The sequence below is a fragment of the Neoarius graeffei genome, chromosome 20, assembly GCF_027579695.1.
Source record: "Neoarius graeffei isolate fNeoGra1 chromosome 20, fNeoGra1.pri, whole genome shotgun sequence".
In the NCBI taxonomy this organism is placed as follows: Eukaryota; Metazoa; Chordata; class Actinopteri; order Siluriformes; family Ariidae; genus Neoarius; species Neoarius graeffei.
In genome coordinates, this window is record NC_083588.1 from 65,296,432 (window position 1) to 65,315,367 (window position 18,936).

At 41.9% G+C, this 18,936-nt stretch overlaps 1 protein-coding gene across 1 annotated transcript in view; it reads right to left on the reverse strand.

Moving 5' to 3' along the window:
- si:ch211-51c14.1 (protein kinase C and casein kinase substrate in neurons protein 2) overlaps positions 1–18,936 on the reverse strand; it is a 43,633-nt gene that overhangs the window by 6,523 nt on the left and 18,174 nt on the right. Inside the window, exons 3-7 of the mRNA XM_060902258.1 lie at positions 11,750–11,906; positions 10,126–10,361; positions 8,040–8,195; positions 7,709–7,884; positions 7,392–7,512 (exon numbers count right to left, since the gene is read on the reverse strand). Coding sequence (XP_060758241.1) covers positions 7,392–7,512; positions 7,709–7,884; positions 8,040–8,195; positions 10,126–10,361; positions 11,750–11,906 — 846 coding nt within the window. The remainder of the gene's footprint in view (positions 1–7,391; positions 7,513–7,708; positions 7,885–8,039; positions 8,196–10,125; positions 10,362–11,749; positions 11,907–18,936) is intronic.

The window sequence follows — 18,936 nt, forward strand, 5'->3', positions numbered from 1 at the left end:
CTAGTGGTTCAAATACTGTATATCGCCCAGTGTACCATGTGGAACTGGAACTGGTTTTCAATCACAGCTGTGTGTGTGTGTGTGTGTGTGTGTGTGTGTGTGTGTGTGTGTGTGAGTGAGAGAGAAAGTTGAACCAGTGAAATACCAAAATGACAAAAATAGAAACATCTTATGCAGTATCCATCTTAAGTCAAGTCAAGTTTATCTGTAAAGCACTTTTAACAATAAACATTGTCGCAAAGCAGCTTTACAGAATTTGAATGATTTTAAACATGAGCTAATTTTATCCCTAATCTATCCCCAATGATGAAGCCTGTGGTGACGGTGGCAAGGAAAAACTCCCTCAGACGACATGAGGAAGAAACCTCGAGAGGAACCAGACTCAAAAGGGAACCCATCCTCATTTGGGTGAAAACAGACAGTGATTATAACATTTTTAACAGTTTTAACATGAAGTCAGTTTCGTTGATGTTATAAACTCTTCATTGATGGAAACTTGAGTGCAAAACTGTTCATGACAACTGCAGTCCTAAAGTTAGCAAGTCAACTGTAGTCCTCAGCCATAAAAGCATTACTGTAAGAGTCCAGAGCGTCCTCCAAGTGTGACTTTCAACTGTCCATATGGGGCCGTCCTCTACAGGAGCGATGTGATGAGACTCCAAAGACTCCATCTTAGTGTCTGAAAAGTAACTGGTCCTGACAGTAACTAGCTGATCCCTGTCCTGACAGATGGATGGGCGTTTTTGTGTGTGTGTGTGTGTGTGTTTTTTATGTAATATATAGATTTAGGCACTGACTAAAAGTGGAGCTCCCATCTGTTTCTGGGTTGTAGAATTTTCTTATATCATAGCCAGCCTCTTATGTTTTATTTCTTTCTCTGGCCACTAGGCGGTGTGTGTGACTGGTAATTACTAACACTGGCCACTAGGCGGTGTGTCGCATCTCATTATCTCATCTCATGTAGCTGCTTTATCCTGTTCTACAGGGTCGCAGACGAGCTGGATCCTATCCCAGCTGACTACGGGCGAAAGGCGGGGTTCACCCTGGACAAGTCGCCAGGTCATCACAGGGCTGACACATAGACACAGACAACCATTCACACTCACATTCACACCTACGCTCAATTTAGAGTCACCAGTTAACCTAACCTGCATGTCTTTGGACTGTGGGGGAAACCGGAGCACCCGGAGGAAACCCACGCGGACACGGGGAGAACATGCAAACTCCGCACAGAAAGGCCCTCGCCGGCCACGGGGCTCGAACCCGGACCTTCTTGCTGTGAGGCAACAGCGCTAACCACTACACCACCGTGCCGCCTAGACGGTGTGTATGACTGGTAATTACTAACACTGGTATGGTGGAGGCACAGGACCGAAACCATCAGAAAACAACTGGATGGGTTTCTTTATGTATCCACACTCTCTGCCTATGGGGCTCTGCAGGAGCTCCGCTAAAAATGCAAATTTTCAAATGTTAATATTATTACCTATCTATGATGTATCTTATGTTATTTATTCTGGTCATAACTGTTTTATTTTTCCTGTGCTGTTGGTGAGTGCATGATGGTGCCACCGTTATTTTATGTACGGGTGTGTATGATAGTGATGATGCAAGATGCTATCCGGCTTGTATCATATTTCCAGATTCTAACAGTAATGGGTGTGGTGGTGCATGTGCTTCGTGGTGTTCACTCGTAATATTTAATGTCGCTGTAGCACACATTACTGTTAGATACCTTCTGGTGTTTCTGTTATTTTTGTTTGTCAGGAGAGCTTGAGCACTTTTTGGATGATGATAACATGAATCCAAATTTTTCTCGAGACATCATGCAAAAATTGTTAAAGTTGATATCGTCAGCATAGCAGAAGACGGCGCACATGATTTCTTGCCAAACAGAATAACAGTGACATGCTAAATCGGTTCATAGATTGACCGGGTACCTCCCTTGGCAAAAAAAAAATCATTGCGTGGAATGAAAATAAGGCGGCAATGTGATCGGGGACTTGTCCGGTAATGGCAGCGAATCAAGACAAGAGCACGATTTGGTAAGAAGATAACTTTTGCTCTATTTCTGTTCAATTTATTCATTATTTGAAACAGACACAAACTGATCGATCGGATTGTTTCCTGGTCCATGCTTGCTTAATTCGGTTGCAGACTGAGTGTCCCGACGTTAAAATCATTCGCTGATCTTATGTAAGAGTTACCAAAGAAAGAAACTGCATGATGTTCTTATTGTAGCCTAAACCAGAACCTCAAATAAAATGTGAAGAGAGATATCTCTGTATGATGATAAAGTGGCAGCAGACGCTTGATGGCACGATGATGTCGTGTTGGGGAAAATGATTTATATACAGTGTATATTACCACACTGCGCGTTATAAACATTTGAGACGAGGTTGAATAAACTCATTTATGTACATCATCATACGCCATACTACACTCCAGTCCATTAGGTGGCAGTAGTACACTAACTATGCTACACTAATGTTTGTGGATTTAGAGAAGGCATATGGCAGGGTGCCGAGAGAGGAGCTGTGGTACTGCATGAGGAAATCAGGAGTGGCGGAGAAGTGTGTGAGTTTGGTGCAGGATGTGTATGAGGACAGTGTGAAAGCAGCGAGATGTGCAGTGGGAATGACGGAGGTGTTTAAGGTTGGATTTAACTTGGACTGCACCAGGGCTCGGCTCTAAAACCTTTCCTGTTTGCGATGGTAATGGACAGGTTGACGAACGACATCAGGCAAGAGGCCCCATGGACACTGATGTTTACAGCAAAGGTGGACAAAGAACCCAACTTCATTATTTAAGTCAAAGTACAGATCCCACTGGTTAAATGTGACTCCGATATAAGTGAAAGTTGTCCAGTCAATTTTTTACTTAAGTTAAAGTACTGAAGTACTTGCTTTTAAAAATACTTAAGTATTAAAAGTAAATTTTCTGTCAGCACATTGTTGCATTATTGCCACAACACTTACAAAACCTAACGCCGTTACCAAAGACAGAAATGTGAATTCACAAAATGAACGCATGCTGTGCCGTCATGGTGGTTTAACTTTAAGCTAGCTGGTCAGTGAAGCTCCACCTGACATGCTAGCAAACTCTTTTCAAACTCAAAATCATATTAGTTAGCTAACGCTACTAGAAAAGAAAGATTTCTACATAGTGTTTATTTGTCAAGATTATGCTAAAACATATTTCTGAAAGGACTTCAGATAAGTTAACGTTATTCTTATTAGCGTAACTCCATTTTTACATGCTAACTAACAGTGTCCAAGTTAACTAGCTATGTGTTAACGTTAGCTGTGGACAAGGCTACGGCAACTTGGCAGGAAAATCCATAGAAAGTCATTTAACTAACCAGACTGCATAGCTATTTCAACATTATCGCTAGCTCTAAAGACACAGACAACTTCGTTGCAAGCTTTCTCTTGGAATAAAACGTTTATATCCCTCAATATGCTTCCGCAGGTTGGATGGCGGGTTTTTGTAGGCCGTGATGTGGTTTGTTTTCGGCAAACAAAGCAAACATTTAAAATGAAACGAATCTTTAATCCTTTCAGAAAACTGAAACATGGGTTCTAGCTATAGAAACGAGTGCGTGCGTTCCCCAGAAGAACCGCCTCCTTCCATTCTGCCATCAACTGATTGTGTTAAATAAAGCTGCAGAGAAATCATTGATCTTGATTTTATCCAGTCTATGGATGTGACGTGACCCTACTGATTACTGATCGGCTCTCAGTGTCACCTGTGAAAAAACAATCACGTTTTAGAAAAGAAAAGAAAAAACATCCACTTTCAAAGCTGCTTCATAGTAACGAGTAACGAGGACCTTGATAGAAATGTAGTGGAGTGAAAAGTACGATATTTGTCTTTCAAATGTAGTGAAGTCAAAGTCATAAGTTGCCAAAAAAATAATCTCATCTCATCTCATTATCTGTAGCCGCTTTATCCTTCTACAGGGTCGCAGGCGAGCTGGATCCTATCCCAGCTGACTACGGGTGAAAGGCGGGGTACACCCTGGACAAGTCGCCAGGTCATCACAGGGCTGACACATAGACACAGACAACCATTCACACTCACATTCACACCTACGCTCAATTTAGAGTCACCAGTTAACCTAACCTGCATGTCTTTGGACTGTGGGGGAAACCGGAGCACCCGGAGGAAACCCACGCGGACACGGGGAGAACATGCAAACTCCACACAGAAAGGCCCTCGCCGGCCACGGGGCTCGAACCCAGGACCTTCTTGCTGTGAGGCGACAGCGCTAACCACTACACCACCGTGCCGCCCCAAAAAAATAATACTCAAGTAAAGTACAGATACTCAAAAAGTGTACTTAAGTACAGAACTCAAGTAAATGTACTTCGTTACTGTCCACCTCTGGTTTACAGATGATATTGTGGTCTGTAGTGAGAACAAAGATCATGTGGAAGAAAACTCCGAGACATGGAGGTGTGCACTAGAGAGAAAGGGAATGAAAGTCAGTAGGAGCAAGACGGAGGACTTGAGGATGAGGACAGTGGAATGGTCCAACTACAAGGAACAGAGATGTTCAAATATCTGGGGTCAACTGGACAAAGTAATGGTGAGTGTGGAAGAGAAGTGAAGAAGAGAGTGCAAGCAGGTTGGAATGGATGGCGGAGATGAGAGAGTCAGGAGTTATTTGTGACAGAAGAGTGATTTTTTTTTCTGCTTCCGGTTGAGAGTACGTCGTGCACATTCTGGCTGCCGCTTCTCACCGGAGCCTTTTTATTTATGGGAAGTAACTGAATTGTCTTGGCCAGCCCTAAGGGTCTCATCTGCATCCCATCATTGCTGAGGAGTGTGCTCCCATCACCCAATCAAGCATCCAGCCAGAGCAGGTCATGATATTTTTTAACCATATTAACATGCCATTGTTGTGTATTATGCCTGATGTCAAGACTCTCGTCTCTGCGAGCCTACCACACAGACTTAATACTTGTCATTTTTAGGGCATACCTAACAACCTGTGTTTTCTCCCCCCCATCTGTCCCTCTGAGTTACATGTCGGTCCTGAGATCGAGATGCTGAACCTCTTCTGCTCCTCGGACCTGCCTGATCCATCCTGGTGCCCTGTGTCTGGTTGGAGTCTCATCGCATCGCTCCTGTGGAGGACGGCCCCATGAGGGCAGTTGAAAGTCACACCTGGAGGACGCTCTGGACTCTTACAGTAATGCTTTTATGGCTGAGGACTACAGTTGACTTGCTAACTTTAGGACTGCAGTTATCATGAACAGTTTTGCACTCAAGTTTCCATCAATGAAGAGTTTATAACATCAACGAAACTGACTTCATGTTAAAACTGTTAATATTATAGTCAGGCTGTCTGTTGTTGCCCAAATGAGGATGGGTTCCCTTTTGAGTCTGGTTCCTCTCGAGGTTTCTTCCTCATGTTGTCTGAGGGAGTTTTTCCTTGCCACCGTCGCCACAGGCTTGCTCATTGGGGATAGATTAGGGACAAAATTAGCTCATGTTTTAAGTCATTCAAATTCTGTAAAGCTGCTTTGCGACAATGTTTATTGTTAAAAGCGCTATACAAATAAACTTGACTATTTTATTTTTTTTCTCTTATTTTATTTTATTTTTTGTGTAGTTTGATGTTTGTTTCAGTGTTTTTGTCCGCCGGTTGTGGTGTAGCTCCGGACCCAGTTTTGGGTGTCGGTTCCCTCCAGGCCTTGGTTCGCCGTGGGTGATGCCTGTGCTCCTAGCTATGGACTGCAGCGAGCTTGTTGCTCATTTTAACATCATGGTTGTCCAGCGCTCTGTGCTTTAGTGCTTGGCGTGATGTTCCGAGCGATGTTGCTTGGTGGCGTCGCAGCAGCTGTGCAGGCAGTTTGGGACACACCAGCGCTCTGCGTGGCGGTGCTTCTGTGATCGCTTTGTGGATCCATGGCGTGGTGTTCCGAGTGATGTTGCTGGTGGCATCATGGCAGCTGTGCTGGCCGTGTGGGACTTGTTTTCGTGCACCTTTTGGTGGGACTGTGGCTGCTACACCACTGGAATGACATCCTGACCTCTATTTGGTGAACTTTTTTAAAAATTATTTATTTATTTCCTATAATTGTAAAGTGACCTTGGGGTTTGAGAAAGGCGCTATATAAATTGAAATTATTATTATTATTATTATTATTATTATTATTATTATAGAAGAGTGAAAGGGAAAGTGTAGAAGACAGGAGTCAGAGCAGCGATGTTGTTCGGTTTGGAGACAAAAAGACATGAGGCTGAACTGGAGGGAGCAGAGCTGAAGATGTTGAGATGTTCATTGGGAGAGACAAAGTTGGACAGGATTAGAAATGAGTGTATTAGAGGGACAGGACATGTAGGATGTCCTGGACACAAAGTGAGAGGGGAGAGGTGGGATTGAGATGGTTTGGACATGTACAGAGGAGAGATCCAGGGTATACTGGGTAAAGAATACTGGAGTTGGAGTTGCAGGTGGAAGGAAAAGAGGAAGAGCAAAGATGAGATTTATGGATGTGGTGAAGGAGGACAGAAGTCTCATCTCATCTCATTATCTCTAGCCGCTTTATCCTTCTACAGGGTCGCAGGCAAGCTGGAGCCTATCCCAGCTGACTACGGGCGAAAGGCGGGGTACACCCTGGACAAGTCGCCAGGTCATCACAGGGCTGACACATAGACACAGACAACCATTCACACTCACATTCACACCTACGCTCAATTTAGAGTCACCAGTTAACCTAACCTGCATGTCTTTGGACTGTGGGGGAAACCGGAGCACCCAGAGGAAACCCACGCGGACACGGGGAGAACATGCAAACTCCACACAGAAAGGCCCTCGCCGGCCCCGGGGCTCGAACCCAGGACCTTCTTGCTGTGAGGCGACAGCACTAACCACTACACCACCGTGCCGCCCCGAGGACAGAAGTAGTAGTCCACAAACTTTCTAGATATCTTTGTGAAGTCTTGCCAATTCCTGTATTAAGTTCTGAGCCGTGATTATCAGGTTACTCTTTGGATTATTTCTCGCTTGACATTTTCTGGTCAACTTTGCTAGGATTTTAATCTACAATAATTCCCTCTGCACATGGATCCTGAGCCTGGTTCATTACACGCATATAATAGCTGAGTATTCTGATATTTAATTACAAGGTCACTGAAATCATTGTTTTTAACGCCAATATCTTGGTTAAATAAGTTAGATAACATCTATTAAAGAATTTCCTTAATATTGTTAGCAAGAAAAACATTACACAAATGCATCCCTTTGTAAAACTACCACCATGTTTCTCATTTCGGATCAGTGATGCTATCTGTGCTGCATCTAAGGATTCAACTAATGCACTGGATGCAAAAGTTTGTCCATCATGAAGCTAAATATTAAGAAAACAAGAGATGAGCACCTGGAACTGAGGCCAGTCGGTGGGCATCCCCGGCCCGTGTGTGTTCTTCCACCAGCGCAGGTCTTCCTGCTCATTAATGGCCATCAGAGCATCATGGAGCTCGTTATACACAGCCTTCACACTGCCAGAGAGACACAGAGAGATGATGCAGATCTGAAAACCTCCTCCTCCTCCTTCAGAAACGCCAGCAAACATGAAATATTAAACAACTCAGAAAATCTAATTAAACGGCTCCCAAACCATAACTCCACCCAACAGACTCTCAGATTATTTCCCCGTTATGATAACGATGCTTTGCATTCTTGGTTCACGCTAACCTGTCGTTGTTGGTGACGTCGAGGTGCCTGTGGATGGACAGAAAGGCCTGCTTGAGGAAGCTGATCCTCTTCCTCTCTTCCTCCTGCGATTGGTCAAAGATGGACTCCATTTCCTCCATGTAGCGTGGGGCATAACGTGTCACTTCCTCCAGAACCTTCTCGTACCGGGCTCTCACCTGAACCGAGACACAGTTTGTTATATCTGCTGTGATACTGTACTGGTTTAATAAAGTGATAAACTGGTAGCTCTTGTTCGCTACATTACTCGCACTCAGAGAGTTTAATAGCTGAACGTACACAATGCTCCGCCCTCTCAGGAACGCACACTCACTTTCTGAGTCTCCTGCTCTGCGTTCTGTCGCTCGTCCTGGATCTTCCTCTGTTTCTCGATGGCGATGTCAGGGTTTCCCTGAGCGTGAGCCTCCCGCTCCCGAGCCGTATGCTCCTTACGGCACGCTTTATGGAACGCCGCCTTCGCCTTCTCCAGCTGCACAGACAAGCTGGCGTGAGGCAGTGTGAGGCAGCGTGAGGCAGTATTCACCATTTAACCAAGTGAAATGTCAGCAATATAAACACTACTGATGTCAGCGGACGGTCTAGATCTCCACGTGGACGATAAGTAAATATCATAATGTTCAGTAAGTATTTAACACGTTTGAAGAAAATTAGACGTCCTAAAAACATCGTTTGTAATAATGGTTTGTTTATACAAAAATGAGGATTGTTACCTTTAATGTGAACAAATAAATAAATTAAATAAATTAAATGAATGAATAACTACCGGTACATAATGTTGTACAAATGTTATATTAAAATGTTTTCAGATCACCAGAAAATTTTTTTACAAAAATACAAAGAAACTGGGCGGCACGGTGGTGTAGTGGTTAGCGCTGTCGCCTCACAGCAAGAAGGTCCGGGTTCGAGCCCCGTGGTCGGCGAGGGCCTTTCTGTGTGGAGTTTGCATGTTCTCCCCGTGTCCGCGTGGGTTTCCTCCGGGTGCTCCGGTTTCCCCCACAGTCCAAAGACATGCAGGTTAGGTTAACTGGTGACTCTAAATTGAGCGTAGGTGTGAATGTGAGTGTGAATGGTTGTCTGTGTCTATGTGTCAGCCCTGTGATGACCTGGCGACTTGTCCAGGGTGAACCCCGCCTTTCACCCGTAGTCAGCTGGGATAGGATCCAGCTCGCCTGCGACCCTGTAGAACAGGATAAAGCGGCTACAGATAATGAGATGAGATGAGATTTCAAAGCAAAGTATTTTATGTGACTCGGCGTAGATCAGTGACAAGTCTGCGCCACAAAGTTATTACATTTACATCCTGCTTTTGAAGTTTTAAATAATTTTTTATAAGATTTAAAAAAAAATAATCACCTGTGTATTTATAATAAAACAATTATCCGCCTCTGACTCAGTGAATATCGGTGAATAATAACTGAGACGAAGTTGAGATTATTATTCATTGATATTCACTTCACCTTTGGAGAATAATTGTTAAATATTTAGTTTCAATTTTAAAATAATCCGATGTACAAAAGTTATAATTTATAGCAAAATGCAGTTTAAACTCAGTTCATCAAATTAAGTAGCTAATTATTTCTTGACTGCTTTTCCCAAATTATTATTATTATTATTATTATTATTATTATTATTATTATTATTATTAAAAGTTTAATCCAGTTTTAAAGCTTTATATACAGATTCAATTTATTAAAATTTATTTTGTATCATTTTGAAAAAAATTCAAAGCATTTCTGCAATAAAGAATTTTTCATCCCTGAATTAAGCGTCAAATAATTTTATAATTTAATTTCCAGTGAAATCCAGATTTAATGTCTTACGTTCAAATTCTGATGATAAAACACGACTCTTCACATTTTAACTTCAAAATGTGATTTTTGTTTTTGATTTTTTTAAGCACAATTTCACATTCAACTGAAGGATTTTTATGCCTAGAGATGAAGAGTAATAATTCATCTCATCTCATTATCTCTAGCCGCTTTATCCTTCTACAGGGTCGCAGGCAAGCTGGATCCTATCCCAGCTGACTACGGGTGAAAGGCGGGGTTCACCCTGGACAAGTCGCCAGGTCATCACAGGGCTGACACATAGACACAAACAACCATTCACACTCACATTCACACCTACGCTCAATTTAGAGTCACCAGTTAACCTAACCTGCATGTCTTTGGACTGTGGGGGAAACCGGAGCACCCGGAGGAAACCCACGCGGACACGGGGAGAACATGCAAACTCCACACAGAAAGGCCCTCGCCGGCCCCGGGGCTCGAACCCAGGACCTTCTTGCTGTGAGGCGACAGCGATAACCACTACACCACTGTGCCGCCCCAGAGTAATAATTATAATTATTAAAAGTAATAATAATAAAAAAGAGTAAAGTCAGCAGCGACTCTAACGACCTTCTTGAGTCTCTTGGCCCAGGGTTTCTGAGCTCGAGCGAATCCCGTCTCAAAGTCCTGTGACTCCCTGAAGCCACCAAACATTTTCTTGTGGAAGGTCTCCTTCTGCCACGTCCTCATCCGCTCTCCATCCTCAGAGACCAGGGAGCGGCAGATGGACGAGTGCAGGGTGGAGAGACGATCGGCCGAGGAGAGGAAACACTGCCACGCCCGTAACAGAGAGCCGTACAGAGGACCTGCTCACACGAACACACCGAGAGATGAGACATTTTCATCTATTTATGCTTTAAACCGTATTTCTGACAGCAGTTTACAAACAGTAATAACAATAAAACTATTACACTACCGTTCAAAAGTTTGTGGTCACCCAGACAATTTTGTGTTTTCCATGAAAAGTCACACTTTTATTTACCACCATAAGTTGTAAAATGAATAGAAAATATAGTCGAGACATTTTTCTGGCCACTTTGAGCATTTAATCGACCCCACAAATGTGATGCTCCAGAAACTCAATCTGCTCAAAGGAAGGTCAGTTTTATAGCTTCTCTAAAGAGCTCAACTGTTTTCAGCTGTGCTAACATGATTGTACAAGGGTTTTCTAATCATCCATTAGCCTTCTGAGGCAATGAGCAAACACATTGTACCATTAGAACACTGGAGTGAGAGTTGCTGGAAATGGGCCTCTATACACCTATGGAGATATTGCACCAAAAACCACACATTTGCAGCTAGAATAGTCATTTACCACATTAGCAATGTATAGAGTGGATTTCTGATTAGTTTAAAGTGATCTTCATTGAAAAGAACAGTGCTTTTCTTTCAATTTCAAAGTGACCCCAAACTTTTGAACGGTAGTGTATACGCTGACAGTGTTTATAATGAGGATTGTTTTTATGCTGAGATTCTCGTCTTATGCTTTTAAACCTGCTGTTGTTGTTGTTTACTGTATTTTCTCACACATTTGTTGTTTGCCACCAAAATCCTCCGACAGTTTTTGTGCTAGAAACTTCCATCCAACTGTAAATGTTTGGCCCGCTGAGGCGCGAGCACTGAGCTTGTATTTTGTGCTTGTATGCATTTAACTAGCGACTATTTTTCAGCTTAAAACTCCATTAGGTTTCTGAGTCAAAACCCAGGACTGGACGTCACACTGGAGGTTCTACTGACCCGCTGGAGGACTTTTTATTAAATTTATCCTCACAGCTTTCTACGTCTGTTCACTGATTTGCTAATACAATTCGCGACACAGTGAAGGCATCAGTAATGATGCTAAATATCAGTAATATATTGTGTACCATTATGGAGAAGTTATGGGAGAAGTGAACTTGTGTGATGATTAGATATTTCATTAATTAAGGTAAAATATTTTCCTCAGTCCAGTGGCGTATATGATGTCTGTCACTATTTACAGAGATTTTAGATTTAATCCTAATTCAACTGGAACTTTGCTTATTTTTAATAATGCTTGATGCTCAGTATAAATGGAATAAATAGAAATGAAGATTAAATTTCTCCTTCTGTCCTTGGAGAGCTTCCTAATAAGAATGGAAATAATAGTTGGGGCCAGCTGGAAGGCGCTCACACCACAAAAGAATGAGCTGAACGTGATCTGTGCAGTACTCACTGGTGTCCACTAGGGGCTTCCACTTGTTGCTCCACTCATTGAGCTGCTGAGCGTAAAGCCTTTCCACTCGCGCCCGCTCCTGAAAACACGTCACAATGTCGTTACAGGCCTGGAAGGCGTCCTCCGTCCTCTTCACCGTCCGCTGGTAGTTTCCAGGCTGAGAGAGAAGGGGGGGGGACATGTTTATTTAGGCAGCGAAACACAGGAGCCTTCTCCTGCTGAACGTCCTGCTGGCTGAGATGCTGGAACTGCAGCTTCATGTCCAACGTGAAATATTTGTAGAAAGATGCAGTATATGTGTAGTGTGCATAAAGAGAGAAAAACTGGGACGTTTGATGTTTTTCCTCTTAAAAAAGCTGCAGCTGAAGTAAACAGAGAGCAGAGCGGATAAACAGAGAGGTTTTTTTTAATTCTGCTTAAAAATCTTTTTAAACAATATTCTACTTGCAGCAGCAGATGTAGTCCATCAGCCAAGACATGTTTAGTGTCCTGAGTTTGCTTGTTTAGTTTTTCACTTAATCTGCGAGGCTAATGGAGCCAACAAGGAATAAAAATAAAAACCTCACCCAAAATCGTTTTAGTAAATAATATGGTTTGGTTCCGTGATCTCCTTTGTTCCTGCATGTTTTACATGTGTAGGTTTATTATGGAGCTACAGTTTTCAAACAAAAAGGTTCAGTCTAGAACCCTGAAGGTTTGTTCCTCTGGAAGAACTTTTGTAGAACCCTACGGTATAACAGTTCTTAGTAAATTTGTTTTTATTGGAAGAACAATGTCTGAAAGATCTACATTTCTTTTTTGCTGCTAAACCAGGTCCTTGACCTCAATATGATTCTTCAAAAAACCCTAATTCTTAAGTTCTTCAGTTGGTCCATCTTGGATATCTTTAAAGGAACAGTCCACCATACTTCCATAATGAAATATGCTCTTATCTGAATTGAGACGAGCTGCTCCGTACCTCTCCGAGCTTTGCGCGGCCTCCCAGTCAGTCAGACGCAGTCAGATGCGCTGTCACTCCTGTTAGCAATGTAGCTAGGCTCAGTATGGCCAATGGTATTTTTGGGGGCTGTAGTTAGATGCGACCAAACTCTTCCGCGTTTTTCCTGTTTACATAGGTTTATATGACCAGTGATATGAAACAAGTTCAGTTACACAAATTGAAACGTAGCGATTTTCTATGCTATGGAAAGTGCGCACTATAATGACAGGCGTACTAACACCTTCTGCGCGCTTCGACAGCGCATTGATACGGAGCTCAGATATCAATGCGCTGCCAAAGCGCGCGGAAGGTGTTAGTATGCCTGTCATTATAGTGCGCACTTTCCATAGCATAGAAAATCGCTACGTTTCAATTTGTGTAACTGAACTTGTTTCATATCACTGGTCATATAAACCTATGTAAACAGGAAAAACGTGGAAGAGTTTGGTCGCATCTAACTACAGCTCCAAAAAATACCATTGGCCATACTGAGCCTAGCTACATTGCTAACAGGAGTGACAGCGCGTCTGACTGCGTCTGACTGACTGGGAGGTCGCGCAAAGCTCGGAGAGGTACGGAGCAGCTCGTCTCAATTCAGATAAGAGCATATTTCATTATGGAAATACGGTGGACTGTTCCTTTAATAGAACTCTACAGCAGTTCTTGGTAAAACCATTTAGATTTGAAGAACTTCTTGAAAGGTATAGGTTTCTTGTTTGTTTGTTGGTTGGTTGGTTGGTTGGTTGGTTGGTTGGTTGGTTGGTTGGTTGGTTTTACTTCTACAACAGGTTCTATACCTCTGTTGTTGTTTTCAAAATCCAAATCCTTAAAAGGATTCTTTGGTTTGAGGGACACCATTAAGGGCTTTATGTAGAACCCTACATCAGTGTTTTACTTTCAGAGAGGATTCAGAAATTGAGAACCCTTAACTCAAAAAAAAAAAACATTGAGTGACTTTTTATTAAGTGTCATGTAGGATGAGCTCTCATTTATACTCATCACAAAAAAAAGTTCCTCCAGGGTTCTTGGGAAGCCTTAAAGATCCTATCTCAGTTCCATGTTACACTTTTAGACAGAGTTTACAGCAGAAAGATTGAACACATTTAGGAAGCTAAGAACCATTAAACTATCCAAAGAACTGCTGAACGCTTAAGAGTCAGGAGATGTTTGTCCGTCTGTGGAACACTGAAGAAGGAAGAGCAGGAACATGGTGGTAGAGGGAAACACTGAAGAGGGAACATCAGAAAGGGAACACTGGAGAATTCACCCTGAATCTGGAAAACTGAAGAGGGAACATTGAGGAAGGAACACTGGAGAGGGAATATTGGAAAGGGAACTGTTCCTTTAAGAAATAAAGGGAGCTTGAATGAGGGATGAATGAGGGATGAATGAGGGAATAGAGAGTGTGTAATAGCATTTCCACAGTTGACATTCGGTTTGTTGATGTGGACTCTGGAACGTGCTTGTCTTTTTTCCTGGCGTCTGTCTTTATCTGTCTTACCGGTACATGTTATCTTCTAGCACCACTACCTGTCTTCATATTTTATTTCTCTCTCTCTCTCTCCCCACATTTCCTTCCATCTCCACTATCCAGTGTCCTCACAGTTCTGATTCTTTCTCACCCTCACCCTCACCCTCCCTCTCTCTCTGCTGTGGTTTGTCCGTCCCTCTTCTCCTCAGTCCCAGGGAAAATGAAAACAGCTGAGGAATCTGTACAATCGGCCAAGACCACCAGAGCATCACTCACCAGCCAATCAGAGCAGCGCGCTCACACAGTAACGCACAGAAACACTCCGATGTGTCATACAGCATCAAACACCAAACACACGAATGACATAAGGCAAGAAGAAACACAAAACACCTCACCGGGCCTGTGGAGAACCGAGAGAGGAGCTACGGAAAACTATCCGGGTCATGCAGGAGGTTTCTGCACAAAATCCAATTCCAACTGAGGAGCCTGAGCCAGAAACACTGAGAGAGAGAGAGAGAGAGAGAGAGAGAGAGAGAGAGAGAGGGGCTTTTCGGAAAATGTCCGAGACCTGATCTGAATTAGAATCAGTTTCAGTGTTAGTCACTGAATAACAAGCAAAAAGTAGAGAGTAGAATACGACCATTAAAAAAAATTTAAAGTCACCCAAAGCCTGTTTTCATGACTATTTTAAATGACTTGGAAAATTTATATCAAAACAAAGTTGAAGAAAAGAAAAAAAAAGATGTCTACAACCTTATGAAAGCAAACAAATAGATATTTATAGAATATTACTTAAGTTATTCCATGAAATTGAGTCGTACATGAGCTGATAGGCGACGAGACACGTAGCACTGAGTTGTCTATAAATCCATGTACAACAAGATTGAGTGGAATAACTGTTTTATTCTATCCACATTCACTGGATTTTGAGAAACAGAGCATTTTTATTTTTATTTTTAGCAAATTTGATAAATAAAAACTTTATACAAAATGTCAGACAAAATAATTTCCACTTAGAATGTAAACAAACCAGCGAAATGACAGCAGCAATTTGTGAAAAATGCGATAATAATAATAATTCTTGAAAAATAAAAAAGATACTTTTATTCCATATTTTGTTGCTTTTTATTTTTTATTTTTGGGGTTTTGTTTTCAAGTAGAGTTTTTATTTCATCCTCAGTTGGTTCAGCAACACGCTCCGCCATTTTGTTTTTCTCTACTCACAGTATATGAGCTGATATCCTAGTAGTAGAGTAGCCAATCAGAGCACACGATTGCTCATATACAGTGAATGTGGATAGAATAAATTAATATATACATACTATATCTATCTATCTATCTATCTATCTATCTATCTATCTATCTATCTATCTATCTATCTATCTATCTATCACAATTTCATAGAAATTTTTTTCACCTATAATAAAAATATATTATGTAATATCTAAATATTATTGTTGCTGTGGTGCAGAAACCTTGTATGTCCAAAACCGTTACTTTTCAGGAAATGAAAAAAAAAACCCTCTGTTCATTTATTCATTCATTATCTCTAGCCGCTTTATCCTTCTACAGGGTCGCAGGCGAGCTGGATCCTATCCCAGCTGACTACGGGCGAAAGGCGGGGTTCACCCTGGACAAGTCGCCAGGTCATCACAGGGCTGACACATAGACACAGACAACCATTCACACTCACATTCACACCTACGCTCAATTTAGAGTCACCAGTTAACCTAACCTGCATGTCTTTGGACTGTGGGGGAAACCGGAGCACCCGGAGGAAACCCACGCGGACACGGGGAGAACATGCAAACTCCACACAGAAAGGCCCTCGCCGGCCACGGGGCTCGAACCCGGACCTTCTTGCTGTGAGGCGACAGCGCTAACCACTACACCACCGTGCCGCCGTTGCTCAACTGCCTTAGGTCTTTTTTGTCGTATCTTCCGTTTTATGATGCGCCAAATGTTTTCTATGGGTGAAAGATCTGGACTGCAGGCTGGCCAGTTCAGTACCCGGACCCTTCTTCTACGCAGCCATGATGCTGTAATTGATGCAGTATGTGGTTTGGCATTGTCATGTTGGAAAATTAGTTTTAGCTGGCAACGGCGGATGGCACGGTGAATTGTGTTCACAGATAATGTTCTCTGGAAATATTCCTGAACCCATTTTGTGATTTCCAATACAGAAGCATGCCTGTATGTGATGCAGTGCCGTCTAAGGGCCCGAAGATCACGGGCACCCAGTATGGTTTTCCGGCCTTGACCCTTACGCACAGAGATTCTTCCAGATTCTCTGAATCTTTTGATGATATTATGCACTGTAGATGATGATATGTTCAAACTCTTTGCAATTTTACACTGTCGAACTCCTTTCTGATATTGCTCCACTATTTGTCGGTGCAGAATTAGGGGGATCGGTGATCCTCTTCCCATCTTTACTTCTGAGAGCCGCTGCCACTCCAAGATGCTCTTTTTATACCCAGTCATGTTAATGACCTATTGCCAATTGACCTAATGAGTTGCAATTTGGTCCTCCAGCTGTTCCTTTTTTGTACCTTTAACTTTTCCAGCCTCTTATTGCCCCTGTCCCAACTTTTTTGAGATGTGTTGCTGTCATGAAATTTCAAATGAGCCAATATTTGGCATGAAATTTCAAAATGTCTCACTTTCGACATTTGATATGTTGTCTATGTTCTATTGTGAATACAATATCAGTTTTTGAGATTTGTAAATTATTACATTCCATTTTTATTTACAATTTGTAACTTGTCCCAACTTTTTTGGAATCGGGGTTGTAAATAAAAATGACAAAATATGGACATATGAGCTTTCCTCTTGAATGTAAATCTAAAATTAAATTGCTGCAGAAACTATTGATTAATTTTCTTTATAACAGCAGCAGACAGTGAAGGTTCTCGACCAGAACAGAGCACATTCTCCATGTTTACTCTGCTTTAGTGAAGGTCATTAACTCATAAAGTCACTAGTAATGAGTTCACTCATTAAATCTGGTGTGTTAAAGCAGAAAATCCAAGCCTTTAAAGCTTTTGATTAAAAAGACGTCCCAAATACAAAAAAACATTCATTCTGAGAAAGAGCTTGGAAGCATTAAAGCTCCCAGAAGACTCATGAAACTCAGATGACGGTGTGTGTGTGTGTGTGTGTGTGTGTGTGTGTGTGTGTGTGTGTGTGTGTGTGTGTGTGTGTGTGTGTGTCACTCACAGCGATGTCTAAACTATAATACTGTTAATACGATGGTGATTCCTGTGGGAACCTGGACGTCTTCTTCACTACAGTTTGCCAGAGCAGCTCTGTTTAAAGCACACATTTGAGCGTTATCGCGGTGGGCGTGTCTTTAGGGAGCTTTAAGAGACAGAAATGAATACAGAGCTGTGGGAAGAAAACCATCCAATCAGCACACAGAGGACACAAAGCATTCAATTAAAACACAAGCAAATTATTTAACTGGACAATGGTGTAATTAGAACACTGAGGACTTTAGAGCTCAGACATTAGAGGAAGGACATTTTGTCCAACAAATGTCTGACAAGTGTGTCTAATTTAAAAAAGACAGAATGAGGAACCTAATTAGGGCACAGAAAACAAATAAGTATCCAATCACAATACAGACACCATAAAACATCCAGAGAAAAGCAGCTATTCAAGGTACAACAAAGTGTCCAATCAGAGCCCAGAGGACACATCAATCAACCAATCAGAGCACAGATGACAAACATTACCCAATCAGAGCTCAGAGGACACAAAATTACCCAATCAGAACTCAGAGGACACAAAATCATCCAATCAGAGCTCAGAGGACACAAAATTACCCAATCAGAGCTCAGAGGACACAAAATCATCCAATCAGAGCTCAGAGGACACAAAATCATCCAATCAGAGCTCAGAGGACACAAAATCACCCAATCAGAGCTCAGAGGACACAAAATCATCCAATCAGAGCACAAAGGACACAAAATCATCCAATCAGAGCTCAGAGGACACAAAATCATCCAATCAGAGCTCACAGGACACAAAATTACCCAATCAGAGCTCAGAGGACACAAAATCATCCAATGAGAGCACAAAGGACACAAAATCATCCAATCAGAGCTCAGAAGACACAAAATCATCCAATCAGAGCTCAGAGGACACAAAATTACCCAATCAGAGCTCAGAGGACACAAAATCATCCAATGAGAGCACAAAGGACACAAAATCATCCAATCAGAGCTCAGAGGACACAAAATCATCCAATCAGAGCTCAGAGGACACAAAATCATTCAATGAGAGCACAGAGGACACAAAATCATCCAATCAGAGCACAGAGGACAAAATATCCCGAACACAGGGTATATAATATTGTATAAAAAAATAAAAAAGGATATTTTTTAAGAAAAGGCTCTAAATATTGATATTTAAATGAGAATATTTTTAGTCCATAGAATATTTTGTTCACAGTTTTATTTGAAGAGAAAATCTTTATCTTTTACTTAATTAAATTAATTAAAACTTTTAATTAAAACATTTGACTGAAATTAGTTGTTTACTTGTGAAAGTGTTAATAGTGGAATGGACATCGCTGTCATTTATGTTTGTTGTTATGGAGATATTTCACTTTTCTGTATAAATCTGCTAATATGAGAAATCCCATTTCTCAACTGGATCCACTCGAGGCGAGCGGACACCGGCCGGCCAATCAGGAGCAGGTATTTTGTGTGGTGGTGGTGATGTAATCAGTCG